The following is a 20,884-nucleotide window of genomic DNA, read 5'->3' on the forward strand; positions in this document are numbered from 1 at the left end:
GCTGTGTAACGAGTCACCGCAAACTTTGAGGCTTTGAACAGCAAATGCATTATCTCATTATTTCTGTGAGTCAGGAGTCTGATCACGACTAGTTGGGTCTTCTGCTTTGGGACTCCCAAGGCCACAATCAAGCTGGGCCATGTTCTCATTTGGCTGAACTGGGGAAGAACTGCTTCCGAGCTGCGCAGGTTGTTGGCAGGATTATTTCCTTGTGGCTGTAGGACTAAGGACTCCTGGAAAAACTGGAGTCTGGAGGCTGCCACAGCGCCTGGAGACCGCTCACAGCTCCTTGCCCTGTGAGCTTCCTCAGCGGGGATGTTTACTTCACTGAGTCAGCAAGGAGAATCTGCAGCAGCCAGTCTGTAACGTAATCTTGGGAGGGACAGCCCAGCACCTCTGCCGCATTCTATTGGTTTACATCAAGTCACAGGTCCCGCCCACCCCCAAGAGGAAGGGATAACAAAGGCGTAAACACCAGGAGGTGGGGATACAGAGGGTCATTTTAGAGTCCGCCTGCCACTGAAGGCTTCCCTGAGGAAGTAACAATGGAGCTGGGATCTTAGTACACGGACAGCAATACTGTGCACTGTCCTGCTCAGCAACCATCAGTTGTCCCTCAGTTCCCACGGTTTTGCCCCATATTCCAGGCCAGACAGGCCATCTCCCTGAGCTCACTCCCTCTCTCCCCAGCAGCCATCCATGCCTCACTCACCACTTCCACCCACGGAGGCAGCCCCTGCCTCTCCTTTATACACTCCAAAATCTACACATGATCCAGGTTGAGCTGCCTTGTATTACAATACATGTATTGATCTTCCCTAAATAACATTTTTAAACATTTATTTAAAGGAAGAGCACCATGCTAGGCCCTCCTTGAACTGCAAAAGCATTATAAGACATGATCCTGAATGCCAGACACAGAGTAGGGAGCAGGAGGTATACTCAAAAAGAGGAAGAATAAAAGGTTCCTTTGCTGAAGGTCAAGTTCCTGGGGCAGTCGGCACATCCTACAAGGATTGTGGACACACAAAAAGCTCGCCTTCATACAATGTTCCCTGGTCTCTGCGTAGTGTCCCCTAGGCTGGAAATCACAAGCGGGTTCCAAGAGAGTTCGGTCAAACTGACGTTTTTCCAGGAAGGGCAGTTGGGGCGGGAACTGCCCAGCGGCGGCCCACACTGCCAGGCAGCCTGGCCTGGCGGGTCAGTCCTGGGCTGGCCCAAAGGCCTCGTCGGAAGGGGTAGGGAACAGCAACAGCAGTCTCCTTCCCTCCGGCCGAGGAATCTGATCACAACCAGGGATAGTCCCTGAAAGGCTAGAAGAGACTCCAGTAGCTGCACAGCTTTAGCCACATCAACAGGTAAAGGGTACAGGCAAGGGAAAAGGGAAAAAAAAAAAAACAAAAACGGCCAGCGGACAGCCGCCCAGTCCGGCTTCCTGCGGCCTGTGGGAGTGGGCGGGGCCAGCAGGGTGGGGGGATGGGGCGGGGCCGGCGGGGCCTGCACTGCTTCCCCAGCCCCACCTCATTAGCCCCAGAACACACTAGCCTTGGCCTAGAGACTACAGCCTTGGGCCCGTGCACCTGCCCACTGCTGCTATAGAAAGTTGAATCTCTGCAGATCTCTTGGAGGGCAGAAGCCTGGATCTAGGGGCGGGGGAAGGCCTGGCTCCCTCTCAGTCTCTCCTTCCTGCCCCTATCTTCCCAAGTGCCTGCTCCCCCAGAAGCCAGGGGGCTTTTTCCCTATACCCACTTATCATTTGCTCTGAGGACTTTGACACTATCAGATTCCTTCCCCCACCCCACCCCATCCCCATAACCTCACCTCACCTCACTTTCCATCCTCCACAGTGAACGACCCCCAGGACCGTGTACAAACTAGTCTCTCTACACCTGCAACATTGTTCCCACCCTTCCTCAGCTAACAAATCCCAACTTCCTTTCCAGGCTTAGTCAGGAAGCTCTCCTTGACCCCTCCCACCCTGCAATGGGCTCCAGGGACTGGCGCACCTCAGCCCTCGTCATTTCACTTTGTAGTGGCCTGCCTGTCTGTTCTTGTCTCCCACCCCCTTCCTCCCCTCCCCCTCCCCCCAAGACTGCGGTGGCTGCAGCATCTCCAGTGTCTGGCCCAGGCAAGGTCTTCCATACCTCTGTCTGGGTGGAAGATTCCTACAGCTGCTTCATGTCTTAGATCAGCGATCTCCAAGTAGAGAGTGTACACCAGAATCACCTGGTTGGGGTAGGGGTATAAAATACAGATGGCTGGGCTTTACCCCTGGAGTTTCTGGTTCAGTTTGGCCTGGGTTTTCATTTCTAATGAATCCCCAGGTGCTGCTGGCCCAGAGACCAACTTTAAGAATCAATTAGAGTGTCAGTTTCTTCATTGCTAAAACAACTGCCGTTCCTACCATACTAGGTTTTGTGAGAATCCAAAGAAACGATGCAAACGAAGAACTCAGCTTTGTGCCTGCACCCAGTAGGTGCCCCATAAGTGTTTGCAGTTGCTGCCGGGAGTGGGCGGGAGACCTGCCAGGCAGAGAAAACATGAGCAGGAGCAGAGGAGGGAAGGAGATCAAGCAGCACAGCTGGGTGGATCAAAGAGCCAAGGCTGACAGCAGCAGCCAGGCAGTCCAAGTTGCGCTGTGCAAGCAGCTGGGAGCCACGTAGAGTTCTGGGGCAGGGCAGGGACAGGTGGGAGGCAAATGTGGCAGCCCTGGGCAGGAGGACGTTGCTGGCAGTAAATGCCACATGCTAGGTTCTCCTTGGCTCTTTGGTCAGGCACTGGGTTGCCAGATTTAGCAAATAAAAATAAAGTCTATCTAGCTAAATTTGAATTTCAGATACATAAATAATTTTAGTATAAGTACATTCCAAATATTGCATGAGATGGACACTTAAAAAAAAACCCTTTTAAAAAAATCAGACATTCCAATTTAACTGGGCATCTTTTATTTTTATTTGCCAAATCTGACAACTCTAGCCAGATACCAACTGCCTACCCATCAACCCCCAAGTCTGCATGCTGGAGAAAAAAGGTCTCAGGTTCCTCAGCCTCCCTTCCCCCCTTCAATGAGGCCAGCAGGAGTGGTCGAAGTTGCAGGCCTGGGTGAGCGGGTCTCTTCCACTTCTTGCCAGCAAGAAAGCACTGGGACACAGTAACTGATCATTGGGTCTGTGACTTAACAAAGCACAGAAGACTACATAGGTCCATAAAGAAGGAAGTACCACCTGCATTCACAAGTTGATCAAGAAACCAACAGTTGCCAGTGGTACAGGCCCATCTGGTGAGTGTACCCTGGCAGGGGAGAAAATAGCCACTACCTTTAACCCCACAAAGGGGCAAACACAAGCACCCATGCTGCTTGTAGGCTAAATGGATGCATTGGAGATGGTGATGCAAACCGCAGGCTAGAACAGGGTGGGACCTGCCTCGTGCGGCTCAGTGGGGCATTAGGGGGTTATACTACCAGAGGCTGCCTCCCCCCTGCCCTGACCTCCATAGTCACCAAATCTCTCATGATTCGTAGTTCCAGAAACAAGCCTGTCAGAAATTCAATTTCTGCAACAAACTTTACATAAACACTTTCCCCCCCTCTAACAAAGAATAATGAAAACAATTTGTGCTCCATCTTTAAAAAATTCGATAAACATTATGGAACGCGTAGTGTATGCCCTGTGCCATGTTTGGCATTTTATTTAGCTCAGTGTTCACAGCCTTGGCCACACATTACAATCACCTGGAGAGGTTTTTTGTCAGTTTGTTTTAATTCTAGTAACCCAGATATCAGTATTTGCCACAGACACAATGATTCCAACGTGCAGCCACAGTTAAGAGCCCCTGCCTTAGTTCATTCTGTGTAATCCTCACAGTGCAATCCTGAAAGGGAGGTTTTATCGCCATTTTGCAGGTGAGGAAATTGAGGCTCAAAGAGGAGGAACTGTGGCACAACCTCTGACGTCTCCTTCCTCCCTTCCCAGGCTCACTGGAGGGATTGCCCGTGTTTTCAGGGTTTCACTGTTATTTATGACAGTAATAGATTATGCTTCCACAGAAATGCTTGTGGTGTGGCACCGCCCTCTGGCCACCTTGAGATAGCGCTGCTCCCAACGGGACTTCTGGGAGACCAGCCGGACATGCCTGGGTTCAGGGCTGACACCAAATGACTTTTGCTAACACAAAGACAACTGAGGTTCCAGCCAGGTCCTGTCTTCTTGGGTCACAGAACAATGGCGGCCATTTCTCCCTCCCCACTGCCCGGTACTTTCTAAGTCTGGCTCTTTGCCATTGCCCCCCAACCCTCCAAGCCTTTGCCCAGTGCAGACAAATTCCCTGTTGTAAGCAAATTCCCTCACCTCTGAGCCTTCTCAGCGAATCTTTGCAGAGGCCACATCTCCACACACTGTCAGGGGTCTTTGATACAGGAAAGGCCGCGAATCACAGATCCAAAGGGGAAAAAATGTTCCCTGGCAAAAGCCTCGCCCGTGGCTCCACGACCTTTTAAGAAGTGCGCTCACCTGTGCTCACCTGTAGCCTTCCCGTGGCGCGTGGCCGCCCTGGAGAAGAGGCTCAGCTGGGGGAGAAGGCTGGTCACCGCCTGCCCTCTGCTGGCCAATGCTGGTATCGAGCCTGCTGACGCTCCACCAGTGCGTCGAATGAGGAGCAAACACTTCCTGAGCTCCGGCTGTATAGTCAGGCACTGAACTGGGCGTTGGAGTGTTAAGAATAAACGCGACATGCTCTCATGGAGTTCAAATTCAAATGAAGAGGCAGACAATGATCATATAGTCATTCAAACAAATATGAAATTACAACTGTGGGCTATGTGAGCGTATGACAGATATGAGGGTCCTGTCCAGTTTGGGGAGTGTGGTAGTATAGAGGGGTCGGGGGAAGCTGCCCCGAGGAGGGGACGTTTGAGTACCAGGTGCCTCACAAAGCCATTTCATGTAATGTCGAAAACCATGCAAGGTGGCTATTCCCTTTGACAGAGCAGAAAACAGCCGAGATTGGGGAAAATTTATCCGAAGTCACACGGCGAGCTGCAAGCAAAGTCAGGAGGATCTAGATCCACCGGATTCGAAGGGCCCCGCTTTCCCGGGGACTCTGGCAGTGCAGCAGGTGCGGGATATCCGCACGTGGCTCCTAACTGCTCTACGGCGCGGGGCGGGGCAAGGGTAAAATCGACATGGGGCGGAGCCTGAAGTCTGACCCCGCCCAAACTCTATAGGTGAAAGGGCGGCCATGGGCGTGTAGGCTGGGAGGGGGCGGGGCCTTTTCGGGGTTGGGGTGGAGCCCTCCCTTGACTCGTGGAAGGGGCGGAGCTGGGATCTCACCACGTCCAAAAGGAGCCGGAAGCGCCCAGTGAATGTGGGGCCTAGGGTACTTGACGGCTGACCCTGTGCACTCAGGTAGAGGCGGCGGCTCCGGGTCCCGGAGGTCCACTGGGCAGCTTCAAAGGTAGGGCCCAACCCGGGCCTGCGAGGAGGTACCTCTCTCCCCGTCCTGCTTTGCCCCGCCCACCCGTCTTGCCTTTCCACCCTCATTCCTTCCTGTTCTTGGGCCTGAGTCCATCTCCAGCCATCAAAAGGGAACTCTCAGAGGTTGTGGAACTCACTTCGCCATTGTTCCCGGCCCGGTGGCTGCGGGGGCAGCGCCAGACATCCAGAATGTGGAATTAGGAGTTAAGGAGATGTAAAAACCTTTCAGGAGAGGCCGGCCAACATTATCCCAGACTGTCTCACTGTCCTTGGGGAGGACACCCACCTTTTCTGGTCCTGGGTGTTCTCAGTTGCAAAACAGGGTTTGACTCTTGCCATGTGTGCCCTGAGACTGGCGTGGTCGGAAGGGGCAGCTGTGAAGGCCCCTGGGAACTGGGGTTGGTTTTCTCTCTTCCACAGCTATAGGAATTCTTATCCTCCTGTTCCCTCTGACCCTAGGTGGAGAGCCCTGCCCCAAATCTAGGAGCCCAGAAAAGCTGTAAGCTCCCACCCAGGGAAGCTCGTTCTGGCTTCCCTGAGTGGAGTTGTGTGCTGGCTTGGGAGGCCTGTGGATGTTCCCAGAGTGGGCTCTGAGGTTTGGGCACCCTGTGAGGCCTGCCTGGAGCCCACCTGCTCCCTTTGTAAACAGTGGGGCTACCATCAGGCAGGGCCTGAGTTAAGAAGTCTAAACTCTTAACTGTGGGTGGGACAGTGCATTGGAGTCTGACCTGTAGGGCTGTCAGGACCAGCCTGGGTAAGTGGGGTGTCACAATGCCAAAAAAGAAGCTGCTGCTGATAGGTGACTTGTATGGGCATTTGCTGCATGCTGGCGCTTTACACAAATTATGTCATTAATTACTCATGCATCCCTTCTGTCACCCCCATTTCGGGGGCTGAAACTGAGGCTCAGAGAGATGAAGAGACTTGCCCAAAGTCACAGCTAGTACATGTCAGGGAGGGATTAGAATCCAGACAGTCTGGTGCCTAACCCACAGTTAGACCCATCCAGGAACTAGGCATCCAGTAATAAAGCTTTCACCTAGGACCACAAGAGGAGAAAGGAGCCGCTGGATGAGCAGGAGATTGGGGAGTAAGATTCAGAGGGTTTGGGTGGGGTACTCATGGGGCCTGACTGAGGTTTTGGTGTGGGGGTGGGGAGGTGAAGTGTTTGATTTTAGACATGTTAGTTTGGGGTGCAGGGTGGCATAGGGGAGCCGTGCAGAGCTCCCCTCCATCTGGAGAAGAACAAGGAGGCAGAGCTGGGTTCTGGGGAGAGGAGATGCCTTCAGGGATGGGTGCAGGCAGAGGAGGGAAGTCCAGGGCCTGACTGGCAGGAGTCCCTCCAAATGCTGAGCAGGCAGATGTGGGGGCCCGCACTCGGGTGGGGGAACAGATTGAGGAGTGGATTCTAGGCTGAGAAGGGTTTGACAAATTGAGGCTTTGTTTTACAGAGGGGAAACTGAGGCCAGCAAGGTCCTTTGCCTGAGGACACCCCATGGGTGGATCAGCGTAGGACCCAGGGCCTCCAGGGGTGACACCTCTGTCATTAAGCTCCTTCTGTTACCTCAGTGGCTCTCAACCAAGGCCAATTTTGACAATGTTTGGGGACAATCTGATTGTCACAACTGGAGGGAGGGTACCATTGGTATCTGAGGGGTAGAGAGCAGGAAAGCTGCTAAACATTTTACATTCCCCCCCCAACAAAGAATGGTCCAGCCTCAAATGCCACTGATGTCCAAGCTGAGAGACCCTGTACTAAGTGGAGCTGAGTGTGACATGCCTCCACCTCCCACCCCCTTCCTCTGCCCACCCCACCCCCCTTTGTCCTCAACAAGGCTGGTCGCTCAGGCTTGGGCCTCCAACTGGACAGACCTTTGCTCCCATCTCTGGCCTGCCCCTCCCAGGATTGCTCCTTTATTCCTGGAAGCTTGTAGAGTCCTCTCTGCTTTTTCCTGGGCACAGTGGTCTAGAGTCCTACCCACCACATGTCTGCCCTTGTTGGTCTGTCTGTCTCCCCAGACCTATATTCACAGAGTCTGGTGTTAGGCAGGAGGAAACCAAAGTGGAAATATTCACATAGCATAGAGTAGGTGCCTTGCAGATAAAATATCTATTAAATTGGAGTGATGTGTTGAGGGTCCAGAGAGCTTCACTGTATCCCAGTTTTCTCTTTAGCAATTGAAATTGTACCTTATGTGTTTGAAGCTCCACACTGCCCACGAGCTCCCAGGTGACTCTGGGGCTGCTGGGCGGGGACTGCCCATCGAAGGCAAGATGCTGCCAGGCTGTGTGAAGAGGGCCTGGGCTGGGCTGCCCTCTCTGCAGACAACTGTGTTGTCGCTGGGGACTGTGGAGTGGAAGGAACCATGGTACCGAGTCAGGAAACCAGGGTATGAGTCATCACTCCCTCCCCCCATCGACGGCTTCTTAGCTTACTAGAGTTTGGAGAAGTCACTTAACTTCTTTGAGGGGTGGTCTTACATGGCAGGCGGTCTTCCAGGGATTCTGATTCAGGGCCCTAGAGAGGAAAGTGCCCTGGGGAGGTGGGTGGCCTGTGTCCTGGCATCCAGAGGGGCCATGGGCCATGGGCCTGGCCAGCAGGGAGGACAGTGAGCTGAAGCCGGCAGGCGGGCACCATGCCAGTGTGGAGGCGGCTCCCACTTGGGCTCTGGCTTTTCTCTGTGGCTGCCATGGCCTCCTGTTTCTGGCTCACCCAGCTGCACCTGGCGTGGGAAAGCTGGAGAGACCAGTCTGGCTGGGAGGAGGAGGAGCCAGCCCAAGGCCTGAATGTGGGTCTGAGGACGACGGGGGGGGGGGGGGGGGGGGGGGGGTCAGGCTGAGAATAATGGCCTGGAGACACTGGGGTCAGCTGTGGGCCGTGGACGGACTTCCCACCCCTGGAAGGAAACTGGGAAGGACTCTGGAGTTTGAAGTCTTAAACTGGGAGCTCCCCCCACCCAGAGCTATAAGAGATGCCCTGCCTCAAGCCTCTGACCCCAGGAGTAGAGCTAGGCAGAGCCTTGGGTACCTGGGGTCCTCCCATCCCTGGTTCCTCACAAATCAGCCATAATGGACCAGCAAGACCCCTTCCAACTCCTAGGACCAAGAGGCAGCAAGACGGCTGAACCCATTTCTCAGACGGACAAATTGAAACTCCTGCCTCCCCATTTCCTTGGAAGATACCAGTCTTTAGGGCTGTTGCCTCTTCCCCAGAATGGGCAAGGGCCTGATACATCATGAGGCTGCCCACCCCTGACCCCAGGGAGGGGTGCCCACCTCCTCTTCCTTCTCCTGTTCCCACAGCTGGGCCTTCCTGGTGGCTCACACCAGGGTTCTGCGACCCCAGGCTCCAACCCAGGTTCCTTTCCTTCCTGGTCAGGAGATCCTAGGCCAGTCCCTCCACCACTCCTGTTTGTCAACAGGAATAATGACACCTGTTCGGCCAGCCTTGTAGGTTGTTGTGAAGAGAAAATGTGCCATCATTGAACGCTGCGGCCCTTATTACTCATGGCATTTAGAGGCTCAGGGAACCCCGGACTGCCTTACCCTGTGCCCTCATTTGACAGATGTGGGCACCTGGAGCAGGGACGCAGCTGTCCAGGCATCCCCTGGCCCGTCAGTGGGTGAGCCAGAGCTAGGACCCACGTCTACAGGCGCCTCCCGTCCCGACTGCTGCCTGTCTCCGAAGGTGTTCCGAGGGCAACACATCGTAAGTCTGGGAGCCCTGGGGTCCGGCTGCAAAGCCTCTCTGCAGAGGGAGGGGGACCGGGCCTTGGTCCCAGCACCGCCTGCCTCCCTTTGCCAGCCCCAGCCATGAACTACGTGGGTCAGCTTGCGGGGACCGTGTTTGGGACAGTGAAGGAGCTGTACCAGGGCCTGAACCCAGCCACACTGAGTGGTTGCATCGATGTGCTGGTGGTGGAGCAGGTGGACGGCTCCTTCCGGTGCTCGCCCTTCCACGTGCGCTTCGGCAAGCTGGGTGTCCTGCGGTCACGGGAGAAGGTGGTGAGTGCTGGCGGCCACTGCTGGGCAGGCTTTTGAAGCCAGGGTGGCCACTGCAGTCCTGGGAGAAAGTCCAGGTCTCCTGTAGGTGAGGCTCTGTCCTCTGGACAGGCCTCCCTTCTTTTGTATTTTCTTGGATGGCTTGGGGTTGGTTTGGGGTTTGGGACCGAGAGGATCCCTGTTTTCCCCCTGGAAGCAGCGCAGTGGAGTCCGACCTGGCTCTAGCTTACTGAGAGCCTACCTGTGGGGCCTTGGTAAGTTGCTCCACCGGCGCAAATGGACACGCTTTCAACTGTCTGGTGATTGAACAGGTAGGAGCCGATGACACCATCCCTGGGCCAGGCCTGTGGGTGACACTCAGGCGTCATTCCTCCCCCAGGAAAACTGCGCTGTGGTCCCTGAGCTCAGGCAAATAGGACAGAGTTTTCAGTTAGCACTGAGGTCTGGTGTGTGACGGGGTTTGACACACTGAGGTGGCCGCGAACTTCCAGAATCCAAACAGGACAGCGTAACCGTGTGGGAGGCAGTGCAGCTGAGCAATTAAGAGCTTGAGTTGTGAACCCGGACTCTGGGTTTATAGCCTCATTTGGCTACTTCCCAGAGAGTTACTTAACCCCTCCCAGCCTCAGTGTCCTCACCTGTAAAGTGGGGCCAACAACAGGAGCTCCTACAAGGGAAGGTTGTGAAGAATAACCAGGACAGTCCAGATAAAAGGCAATTCTACGTGCCCAGGAGATGGTAATTCCTACCGCGGTCAGTGCACTCACCAAGTATTTGTGCCCTGTCCTGGGCTGGGGACTCAGCAGTGACAAGAGGAATCACATCCTTGTCCTTACGGGGAGAGAGAGGAACACAGAAACCAAGGCACAAACAAGACCACCGCGGCCATGATCGTGCAGCGGAGCCTGGGGCACCGGGACATGGGGAAGGCAGTTCTAGCACACGCAGGGCTGGGGGGCAGCAGGGGGCCTGTGCACCCCAGTGGACCGGAGTGCGGCAGCGAGAGCAGGTGGTGGGGGTCACACACCCCTTTCCCCATCATGCCTCATTGCAGGTAGACATCGAGATCAATGGGGAGCCCGTGGACTTGCACATGAAGCTGGGGGACAGTGGGGAGGCCTTCTTTGTCCAGGAACTGGAGAGTGATGAGGTAGGTGCCTGCCCCTTCACTAGTACCCCCTCCGGGCAGGGCCTTGGGGTTCGTCACTGTCCCCGGCCCTGGGAGTACCCCATCAGTGAGGGTCTGAGTTGCTGCTGGCATTCACGATATGCTGTTGGATATCATATTCATGATATGCTGGGTAGAATTTGATGGGGGGGGATTGGAAGGGGCAAGGGCTTTCTTCCCAGGGAGGAAGTTGGGGGAAGTGTCTCAGAAGAGGATACTCGAGCTGGTCCCCTGAAGGGTGAGATGGAGATCTCGGAGGGGAGGGGTGCTGAGCAGCCTGGGGCTGGAAAACATAAGAAGGCTTGTTCAGGATCGGAAGCCAGCTCCGTGCAGCTGGAATGTGGAAGTGTGTGGGTGGGGGGTGAAAAGAGGGGTGTTTGCAGGAGGGAGGCAGGCCCCGCACAAACAGCAGCGGTATTTAAATAGTTGACCGAGCCCCTACTGTATACCAGACAGTGCGGTAGACTCGGATGAGGGGTGACACCTGCCTTCAAAGACGGTTCCCAGTCTCGTCTGAGAGTCAGACACATAAACAGCAGTGGGTGATGAAACTCTTTGATCGCTGCAGCGAAGGGGGTTGGACTGACGCTCACGATGGTCAGGGTAAACTTCCTGGAGGAGGTGACGCCTGAGTCTTAAAAGAGAAGTAGGTGTCGACTGAGGTGGGTGTGGGCAGAGAAAATGGGAGGCCGATGGCCAGATTTCTGCCCAGTGTGGTTCACGCAGCTCCTGGGGCTGAGGCTGCTTCATCTCTGAGGGAGCTCGGAGGCCAGCAGCAGGCACCTCTGTCCGGCCTCCGGGCCTCTTTTCCTGACCCCAGTGGGCCTGGAGATTCGGGCGGGGCCAGAACTAGACAGGGATTAGTTCCCGAGCTGCCAGGCACATAGAACTGCCTTTTATCTGGACTGTCCTGTTTAATCTTCACAACCTCCCCCTGTAGGAGCTCCTGTCTAGTTCAGCCTGAGCCGCCAGGCGTGGGGAGCAGCCCTCCCAAGCTGGGGCCCCGCAGGCCTGCCATCCCCCCGGTTTTCTCCACAGGAACAGGTGCCTCCCCGCCTGTGCACATCGCCCTTACCCTGGGGGGGGCTGTCTGGCTTTCCCTCGGACTCCCAGCTGGGTACAGCCAGCGAGCCCGAGCCCATCGTCTTGCACCTGGCCTCCACGGGGAGGAAAAAGAAGCTTCGGAGGAGGAAAGCGAGGCGGAAGGAGGACACCGTGGCCGACGATTCCAGTTCTGAGGACCTGGAGGCAGGCGCTGAGAGTGAGCCGTCCCCGCTGGAAAAGCCGAGGCCGGAGCCCCCAGGGTGTGTGGGGACCAGGTGGGGGCCGAGGGTGGGAGGATGCCAGTGGGGTTCAAGCACTGATTGCCATACTGGGGCTGAGTGACCCTGGGCAGGGGGCTTAACCTCTCTGGGCTTTAGTTGCTTCACCTCCCCAAGCCCCTGATGTCCAGGGCCCCACGCCCCGTCCACTGAACATTCATTTCAATGTGGCCCCTCAGCAGTATCCAGTCGGAGGGGGAGTGCCCGTCACAGCCCGCAGACATCCACCCCTACTCCGATGGCGAGTGGCCCTCCCAGGCCAGGTGAGAGTCCCAGTGGGCTGCAGGCGGGGCCTCGAGGCCAAGGTCTCAGAGGAGTTTCCATTCACAGTTTTCTAATAAATAATGACTTAGGACACCACCTAATGTCTCTACCAGCCACTCGTATATCTCCTTTGTAAGGTGTTGAAATCTTTTGCCCAATTAAAAAAAAAAGAGGAGGTAAAATGCACATAGCATGAAATTTACCATTTTAACCGTTGTGAACGTGTGCCATTCAGTGCGTTTAACACATGCCCAGCACTGTGCCACCGTGGAGCACAATCCCTGTCTAGTTCTAGAACTTCTCCATCCCCCAGACGGAAACCCTACACCCACGAAGCATCACAGACTTGCCCCTCCCCCCGTTTTTAACTGGACTGCCTTCTCATAGTTGATTCGTAGGTGTTCTTTGTATGTTTGTGTATTCTGGATCCAACACAGACGTAAATATGTGTTGCGAACATTGTTTCCCGGACTGGGGTGGGCAGCGGGCTGGCTTGGGGGCGTCTGAGTTCCTGCTTCCTGCAGCCTTTCGTCAGGCGGGCTGACGTCCCCCAAGAGTGACTCGGAGCTGGAGGTGAAGACCCCCGAGCCCAGCTCCCTGAGAGCTGAGTCCCACATGCAGTGGTCCTGGGGGAGACTGCCCAAGGTGAGTGCCTGCACGTCACCCCCCATCCCTGCCTTTCAGGGGCCCTGTGGCCCCTGCGGGGAAGGACTGGAGTAACTGAGACTTGGGCCACTTCCCCAAGGCCTTGTGGGGTGTGGGAGGCAGGCCCTGCATCGGCCTGGCCCCCAACCTTCCCCATTTGTTTGACTAAAGGTGGCCAAAGCTGAGTGGCCCATGTCCTCGATGGCCCCTGATGACAGCACCCGGGCAGCCTCACCTCCTCCGGGAGAGCCCAGCACCCCTGACCTCCGGCCTGACACAGAGGTGCCCGCTCCGGTGGGCCCCCCTCTCCTTGCCCCCGAGGGGGAAAAAACCAACGCGCAGAGGTCCAGGGAGGCAGGCCTCTCTCCTGCCTCAAAGTCATGGAGCTGGGCCGGTGTGGAGGGGCTGGCCCCCACAGCGCAGCCAGAGGGGGTCTCGAGCAGGAAAGGTGAGTGACGGCTGGATGCCCCCCAGTGCTTCCCTGGGCTTGCGCTACCTCCTGGGTGGGCTCTGGCACATCAGGCATGTTTGGAGCATCTACTGTGTGCCAGGCGCTGTGTTTGGCACCAGACCCACAGGGCTCGAAACCCAGTGGGGCAGACAGATGGTGCATGCACAGCCAGGAAGCGGGGTGACAGGGGACAGAACACTGGGTGGGGTGGGGGCGGTTTACACCATGTGTAAAACAGGTATGGTACGGCGAGGTCAGGTTAGGCCTCTGTGAGTGGGCGATGTTCGAGCTGAGACGTGAACAATGAAGACCTACCAAGTGAGGATCAGGGAAGGAGAATTCTAGACAGAGGGATGGCATGTGTCAAGGCTGTGAGGAAGGAGAATTTCACGTCTGGGAACGGAGGCAGCTGGTGTGTCTTGAGCAGGACAGGAGGGAGAGGGTAGGAGAGGGAGATGGAGACACAAGTTCCTGGTCCCCTAGCTGGGCTTTGTCCTGAGCGCCGTACCACCCCAATCAGTAGCCACGAGCTACTTGTGGCTATTGAAAGTTAAAATCAAGCCACCTCTAAAACCATATTTCCCCATCACACCACATTTCAAGTGCGCCCATGCTGGACGTGCAGACCGAGGGCATTTCTATCACTGTAGAAAGTCTACCAGAGAGCAGTGCTTTTGGGCGTTCACAGGCAAGGGGCCACGTACTGCCCACGCTACTGAGTGTGTGTCAGGTCTACAGATGCGCCCCCCTCTGTCCCCAGGCTCCGTGAAGAGAAGCCAGCATCTGGGCCCCAGTGACATCTACCTGGAAGACTTATCCTCCCTGGATTCTGAGAACGCGGCCCTTTACTTCCCCCAGAGGTGCCTGTGCTCTGGGTGCCAGGTGTCTCGGGATGGGGCCCATCGGGCCAGGGGTTGGCTCTCAGGGGCTCGGGAGGGGGCAGGCCCCTCCTGCCAGCCTCCTGGTATTCATGTCATTGTTGGCCCTTCCCCCTGCCCCCCGCCCTCCAGTGACTGTGGGCTGGGAGCCAGGAGGTGGAGTGAACCCAGCAGCCAGAAGATGCTGGGGGACCCCAACCCTGAACAGGAGCCAGAACTCACCCTGGACGCAGTGGGTGCGATAGCACTGTCCCTCTGTGGTGGACTGGCTGACAGCCGGGGCATTTCCCAAGGTATGTCCGACCACGAGCCCTTCTGCAGACGGGAGCCTGGGGCCGGGCGGGCAGCAGAGGCATGAGGCCGGCCAGGCGCCCCCGCCTGTGGAGCCCATGCTCAGCCAGCAAGCGTGGGCATTCCCAAGGCCTCATGAATCAAAGCTTGATTCTTAGCTGTGACTTACCCTGTGGATCCAGGATGGCCAGTGCCCGGGGTGGGAGCAGCAGGTGCAAAACCACAGGAAGGGAGGGGCCCCATGGGAGGCCTGAGGGGTAGGGGCGTGGAGGTACCAGGAGAGGCGGGGCGGTGGGTCACCCGTGAGGTGTCGGCCTACCCCCTCACACTCTGCCCTGTGCCCAGAGAAGTTCAACAAGCACATAGTCTCCTACCAGGACCTCGCCCACAACCCTGGCCTCCTAGACGACCCTAACCTGGTGGTGAAAGTCAACGAGAAGTAAGTACCAGGGCCGGGCTGCTGGCCACCACAGAGGGTCACCCTGCCCCCTCCATGGCCCTGCAGCTCCTGCAGCACTGACGCCGTGCTCTGTCCCTCCAGGCACTACAACTGGGCTGTAGCCGCCCCCATGGTCCTCTCCCTGCAAGCCTTCCAGAAGAACTTGCCCAAGGTAATGGTTTGAGCATCAGTGGGCCTCCTGTGGGAAGTGGCCACAGCCTTAGGAGGCCCTCAGCCAGAAAGTGGAGGGTGGGCAGTGATGGGCCTGGGGCTGACTGGCTGCAAGACCCACTCTGGGAGAGGAGACCACGGTCCCCCTGAAGCCTCCCCCATGCCGTGTGGACAAAGCCACACCCTTCCCTGGCTTCCTGGCTTAATCAGATCCCACTGGATCAGGACTTTACTCCAAAGGAGCTCAGGACAAACCAGGTGGGGACACACGTTCGCCAGGGACATGCCTTCAACGGGAGGCTGCAACCTGGGAGACGAGGCTTGGGAGGCGGGGTCCCAGTCCTCACCTGACCCTGCGAACCTCTCCGGGCTGGGCTGCGGGTGCTCTTGCTTTGTCAGCACATGTGTCGTGCGCCTCCTGTGTGTCAGGGACAGTCGTGCCCTCAAGGAAAGCCAGTTAATCAAAGACTCCGCCAGGTGAATGTAAAGTTCACCGCAGGCATTGGGACGGGGAGGTCTGGGATGCTGCGAGAGCCTGTGGCGGGGAGGCTGGCTGAGCAAGTGCCGACTAGGCAGAGATCGTAAGGGTGAGGGAGCCTTAAGCAATCGGGAGGCAGGAACAGCCTGTACAGGTGCTCAGAGGTGGGAAGGAATCCAGCCTCTTCAGTCCCTCCCAGAACCTCCACCCAGCGCTGACCTGCCCCTGCCCCTTCTGCCCTTCTGGAAGTGGTCCAGGGCCCTGCCCTGGTCTGTTGTTCTCCACTTGACTAGAGTTGCCCAAAGGACATCACTAACCAGATGTAGACCGCTGGTGCCTGCCTTTGGTGATGCCCAGCTCCGTCCTCTGGCTGGCTCTGGGTCTGAGCTGGGACCACAGCCTGTGGGAAGGAAGGGGGTCACTCTTCTGCCTGGCTGTCCTCACCTGGACAGACACACCACTGAGGCCCCTGGGAGATACATCTGGCCTGTTCCCAACCCAAGTGGGTGCCCTGGCCAACCCACCCCAAGCCTATGTCCTCCTGACTAGGGGGCACCATTCTGTGTGTGTAGGAAGCACAAATCTAGTCAGTATTTCTCACCAGGTCATGCTGCCCCCACCGGGCAGTAATGGTAACACATAGAGGCAGCTGTTCATGGGAATCACCGACCTCAGGAGTTGCCCGTGTTGGTCTCAGAGGTTGAGGGGAGTGCTAGCTATCGATTGTCCTTCCTGCTGCCACTTGGTGGCCTCATGCAGGGAGTACGAGATCTTGAGAAACTCCCACTCACAAGATTGGGAGGCCAGGCCCAGGTTGGGCAGAGGTCAGGGGTCGGGGTCAGGGCTGGGATGGAGCGGGGCTGGGCAGGAGTGGGCCTTGGTGTCCCGTGTGAGTCACGGGAACCCCAGGATGGAGGTGGACATGCTTCCTTAGCCTCCAGAGGTGGGCAGCGCCTTGCTGGTGGTCAGCCTGAGACTCTGGGCTCATGGTGGCCCCGAGGGCAATCGGAGGTGAATGCCATGGCCTTTCTCTGCCCCCAGAGCACTGTGGACAAGCTGGAGAAGGAGAAGATGCCCAGGAAGGGTGGGCGGTGGTGGTTTTCCTGGCGACGCAGGGACTTCCCGGCTGAGGAGGTGGGTGGTTTTGGTCACAGGGCGGGGCCGGCCCAGACAGGAGCTGGTTGTTCACTAGATGAAATGTTCATCCCGCAGCAAAGTGCCCAGAGCGAGAAGAGCATGGCCAGGGAGCCGAGGGGGTGAGTTGATCTCCTGGCTGGGAGCCGGGGAGGCCTGCCCTCGGAGGGTAGGGCGGAGCCAGCACCCCACCCCAGCTGTGGTTCGTGGTCACTGCCCAGTCACTTCTACAGCCTTCCTTTTCCCTGAGAAATGCCCCCATTTCACAGATGGGGAAGCTGAGACTTGGAGATACACCAAAGGTCCCACAGCCAAGAAATGGCAGAGCTGGGAGGCCCAGACAGGGGGCTTCCTCACAAAGGGCAGCAGGGCCCCCCCCTCTGCCTGGGGCCTGCGGACCGTGCTTCCTTTTTACTTATGAACTGACCCAGAATGGCCAAGGTTGGGGTTGAGGGGACATGGGTGATCAAGGATGAGTCGGCGGAAGCCAAGGCAGGTGAGGTTGGGAATAATCCTAAAATACATTTCTAGGTTTTCTGGTAAACATCTCCAAGTCAGGCGCTGGCACCTTGGCTGTAGAGCGATGCCAAGGGCTGACAGCTCGGGAGCCTCAGCACCGGCTCTGCCGTGGTCTTTCTGGGTGTAGACCACCAGCCCGAACCCTGCCTGCTACCACCTAGAGGGTGGTACCTAGAGCGGGGGGCAGGGACAGGCCTGGGCTCCGTGTGGCCTGGGATGAGGGGTGTCTGCTGCAAGTGCGGGGTCTGTGGTGGGAAGAGGGCTCCTGAGAGCTGGGCTGCCCGCAGGGAGAAGGCGGATGTCCTGAGCAGTGAGGATGATGCGCCAGACAGCCCTGTGATCCTTGAGGCTCCCTCCCTGCCACCCTTGCCTCCAGCCTACACGCCTGCCTACAAGAAGTCCCTCCGCCTCTCCTCCGACCAGATCGTAAGTGTGTGCGCAGATGTGTTTGTGTGCAGATGAGGGTGAGGGGGTGCATGGTGATAACTCTGTCCCAGAGCCCTACAGGGCCCGGAGAAGGAATGGCCCCATAGAGCCAGGCATTCACCAAAGCCCAGGATCCATCCCCTTTGTCCACCTCCGTAACAGCCCCTGCTTGAATACCTCCAGGGGCAGGGGGCTCACTTCTTTACATGCCAGCCCACTTCTCTCTATCCAGTGCTCTCACTGGAAAAGCCCTCTCTATGCCTGAAATACTGACCTGCAGTGGGTCGGCTGGCCCTGGGCCTGTCCTGGAAAGCCACATGAAAGGACTCCAGTGTTGAGGACAGGCCTTCAGACTGGCCTGAGTCACGTCTTCGCACTCAGTAACTGGTGGCCCATCAGAAGAATGCTTTCTCCCCAAGTGTGACCCCCTGAGTGTGGTCAGGGAGGTGCCCGAGGGACCCGGCCAGCCTGGTGCCGAGCAGCTGCCCCGTGCGGGACGCCAGGGCTCACCCCAGCCATGGCCAAGTGCTGCCCTGATCCGTCTCTGTGGACCACGGGCAGGGCCAGGGTCTCTTTCTGCAGGACGCCACAGCTACACAGCTACCCCAGCCCCTGTGATGGCCCCTACAGGACCCCTGCCATGTGGTGGGGTGTCTCCCTGCCTAGGGCAATGCCAACCCCAGGGCTGATCTGAGAAATGTCAGCAGGAGCCACAGGCCAGGGCTTGGGCCCCGCAGCACCCCTCCCTCCCTCCTTGTGGACACCCTCTGCCCACATGGGTGTGTCTGTGTGTGGCTCTCTCTGCTGGGTTGGCAGGTACTCTGAGTCGGGAGGGAGGGGAGAGCGAGGGGCCCAGCTGGGGGCTGAAGGCCACTGTGTGGGGTGGCAGGGGGCCCGGCTGCGGCAGATCACAGCTCCCCATCTCTGCCCGGCCCCAGCGACAGCTGAACCTGCAAGAAGGTGCCAACGAGGTGGTCTTCAGCGTGACAACCCAGTACCAGGGCACCTGCCGCTGCAGGGCCACCATCTACCTATGGAGGTGGGATGACAAGGTGGTCATCTCGGACATCGATGGCACCATCACCAAGTGAGGCTGGTTGGTGGGGGAGGGGAGGCCTGGAAACTTGCCTCCCTCTGTGCTAGGGGACAGGGGAGAGGCCCTCCCGGTGCACCTTGCTGGGGCTGGGAGTGGGCCCCGTATGTGGAATGTGAGGGCCACATGCAGCTGCCTTGGAGTGACCTCCCCCTGGGATCCAGGTCCGATGCTCTGGGCCACATCCTGCCCCAGCTGGGGAAAGACTGGACACACCAGGGCATCACGAGCCTCTACCACAGAATCCACCTGTGAGTGCCAGGGCTGTGGCTGGGCAGGGCCCTGGGGGGCGGTGCCAGGACACCTGAAGTTACCATAGCCTTGGCCCTGGGAAGCCAGGCTTGGGGACCAGTGGGTCCCACAAGGGAAGCAACCAGGCCATGGCCAGGAGAGGAGACCCGCCTACTGGGCCTCGGCTTGTGGTCTGGGATCAGAGTCTAAACGCTGACCTTCAGGCGGCAGAGGAAGTCTACAGACTTGCTCAGGTCCTTACCCACCTCGGTCCAGCCTGGCCCAGTGGTTCTCCCTACGTCCCCTCCCTGCAAAGGCTTCTGGGTTTGGAGGCTAGAGCCCCTGGCTTGGGCTGAGCTGGCTGAAACCAAGGGGACAGGATGGGTGATGGCTGGTCCCTCATGGCTCTGTGCCACCTGTCCCCCACCCCCAGAAACGGATACAAGTTCCTGTACTGCTCAGCACGGGCCATTGGCATGGCAGACCTCACCAAGGGGTACCTGCAGTGGGTGAGCGAGCGGGGCTGCGGCCTCCCCAAGGGCCCCATCCTGCTATCTCCCAGCAGCCTCTTCTCCGCCCTGCACAGGTAATCCCCCTACAGGATACGAGCCCACACCTGTGGGGGCATTGCGGGCCCAGTGCCAGCCCAGCACAAGGCCTGTGTCCCCTGACCCTGCCATCCACTGATGGCTGCCCCTCCTCGGCTGCCTTCCCTGACCGTGGCCCTGGCTCCCCAGGGAGGTGATTGAGAAGAAGCCAGAGGTGTTCAAGATCGCCTGCCTGAGCGACATCCAGCAATTGTTCCTGCCTCAGGGACAGCCCTTCTATGCCGCCTTTGGGAACAGGCCCAACGTGAGTGTCCCCTCCCCAGGGCTGAGGCACCCTCTCCCTGCCGTCCAGCCCACCAGCCTCTCCCTGTCTCCCAAAGGATGTCACTGCCTACCGGCAGGTGGGCCTCCCAGAATCTCGAATCTTCACAGTCAACCCCCGGGGAGAGCTCATCCGGGAGCCCATGAAGAACCACAAATCCACGTGAGGCCAAACCCTGCCATGTCCCCACGCTGCAGCCTCCCCTGGGCCCCCATTCCACTGCCCCACCAGGGACTCTATTCCTTGCCCACGGCTCCCCGCACTGTGCAGTCCCTGCCGATGTGACTGAGGCCGTGGCCTGGTGGTGGCTCAGGCTCTCAGTACTGGCCCTGCCCTGCTCATAGGTACGAGCGGCTCGGCGAGGTGGTCGAGCTCCTCTTCCCGCCCGTGGCCCGTGGCCCCAGCACAGATCTGGCCAACCCTGAATACAGCAACTTCTGCTACTGGCGGGAGCCACTGACCACTGTGGACCTTGACGCCCTGGCCTGAACCTGCCCTGGCTGCCCCCTCCTCCCTGGCCTGGCCCAGAACCAACTGGGTGTCCCAGAGCACAGGGGTCAGCAGCTGGGCGCTGCGGGAGCAGCCTGACAGGGAGGACGGGGCTGAGGGCTGGCTGGCAGTCTCTCTCCTCCCTGCTGTTGCCTCTGCCAGCTGAGCTGCAGGGCTGGGGCAGCTGCTCCAGGATTCAGTGTGGCCCTGGCCTGTGGCCATTAAATGATCGTCACCTAGGCTCTTGTGGTGTTCTTCATGCCGTGACATCTCTGTCCCTGTCACTGTGGGACTTCACCTCAACTCCTGACAGGACAGAGAGAAGAGGGAGGCCCCACTGGGGCTTGAGAGCTACAGGCTCGGGGAAGGCTGGTGGCGGCGTGAGGAGTGAGCACATTAGCATCTGGGAAGAACGCGATGCTCCCCCCGCCCCCTTCGGGGAGCCTGGACCGTCCGTGCCCTCTGCGGCCAGACCCTTACGTAGCCCTGGCCCCTTCCCGAAGCTCGTGAGCCAGACGCCTCAGCACGTCCCCTGAGGA

At 58.0% G+C, this 20,884-nt stretch overlaps 1 protein-coding gene across 6 annotated transcripts; it reads left to right on the forward strand.

Moving 5' to 3' along the window:
- The first annotated feature begins 1,187 nt into the window (after window positions 1-1,187).
- On the forward strand, window positions 1,188-20,585 carry LPIN3 (lipin 3). 6 transcript variants are annotated; one of them, XM_053671325.1, is made up of 21 exons: window positions 1,188-1,358; window positions 9,041-9,183; window positions 9,280-9,479; window positions 10,531-10,626; window positions 11,683-11,963; window positions 12,146-12,229; window positions 12,755-12,875; window positions 13,047-13,323; window positions 14,087-14,186; window positions 14,337-14,497; window positions 14,841-14,934; window positions 15,037-15,106; window positions 16,625-16,717; window positions 16,796-16,839; window positions 17,524-17,662; window positions 18,601-18,749; window positions 18,920-19,006; window positions 19,420-19,572; window positions 19,724-19,838; window positions 19,915-20,018; window positions 20,201-20,585. In XM_053671325.1, the coding sequence occupies exons 3-21, from the start codon at window positions 9,288-9,290 to the stop codon at window positions 20,343-20,345; spliced, it is 2,505 nt and encodes an 834-aa protein (XP_053527300.1). In that variant the 5' UTR covers window positions 1,188-1,358; window positions 9,041-9,183; window positions 9,280-9,287; the 3' UTR covers window positions 20,346-20,585. The 6 variants fall into 6 exon arrangements, with proteins under 6 accessions (XP_053527300.1, XP_037020475.2, XP_037020473.2 ...); XM_037164580.2 differs by lacking the exon at window positions 1,188-1,358 and adding an exon at window positions 5,326-5,482; XM_037164578.2 differs by lacking the exon at window positions 1,188-1,358 and adding an exon at window positions 5,326-5,454.
- Window positions 20,586-20,884: the final 299 nt, after the last annotated feature.

This window comes from Artibeus jamaicensis, unplaced genomic scaffold (genome assembly GCF_021234435.1).
Source record: "Artibeus jamaicensis isolate MK-2021 breed Jamaican fruit bat unplaced genomic scaffold, CSHL_Jam_final contig_685, whole genome shotgun sequence".
Taxonomy (NCBI): Eukaryota; Metazoa; Chordata; class Mammalia; order Chiroptera; family Phyllostomidae; genus Artibeus; species Artibeus jamaicensis.

What these genes read in the sequence shown, in the direction of transcription:
- LPIN3 (XM_053671325.1), top strand. Translation starts at nt 9,288, where the DNA reads ATGAACTACGTGGGTCAGCTTGCGGGGACCGTGTTTGGGACAGTGAAG. An exon ending in TGCGGTCACGGGAGAAGGTG is followed by an intron (nt 9,480 to 10,530) that starts GTGAGTGCTGGC and finishes GCCTCATTGCAG; the next exon opens with GTAGACATCGAGATCAATGG. An exon ending in AGGAACTGGAGAGTGATGAG is followed by an intron (nt 10,627 to 11,682) that starts GTAGGTGCCTGC and finishes TTTTCTCCACAG; the next exon opens with GAACAGGTGCCTCCCCGCCT.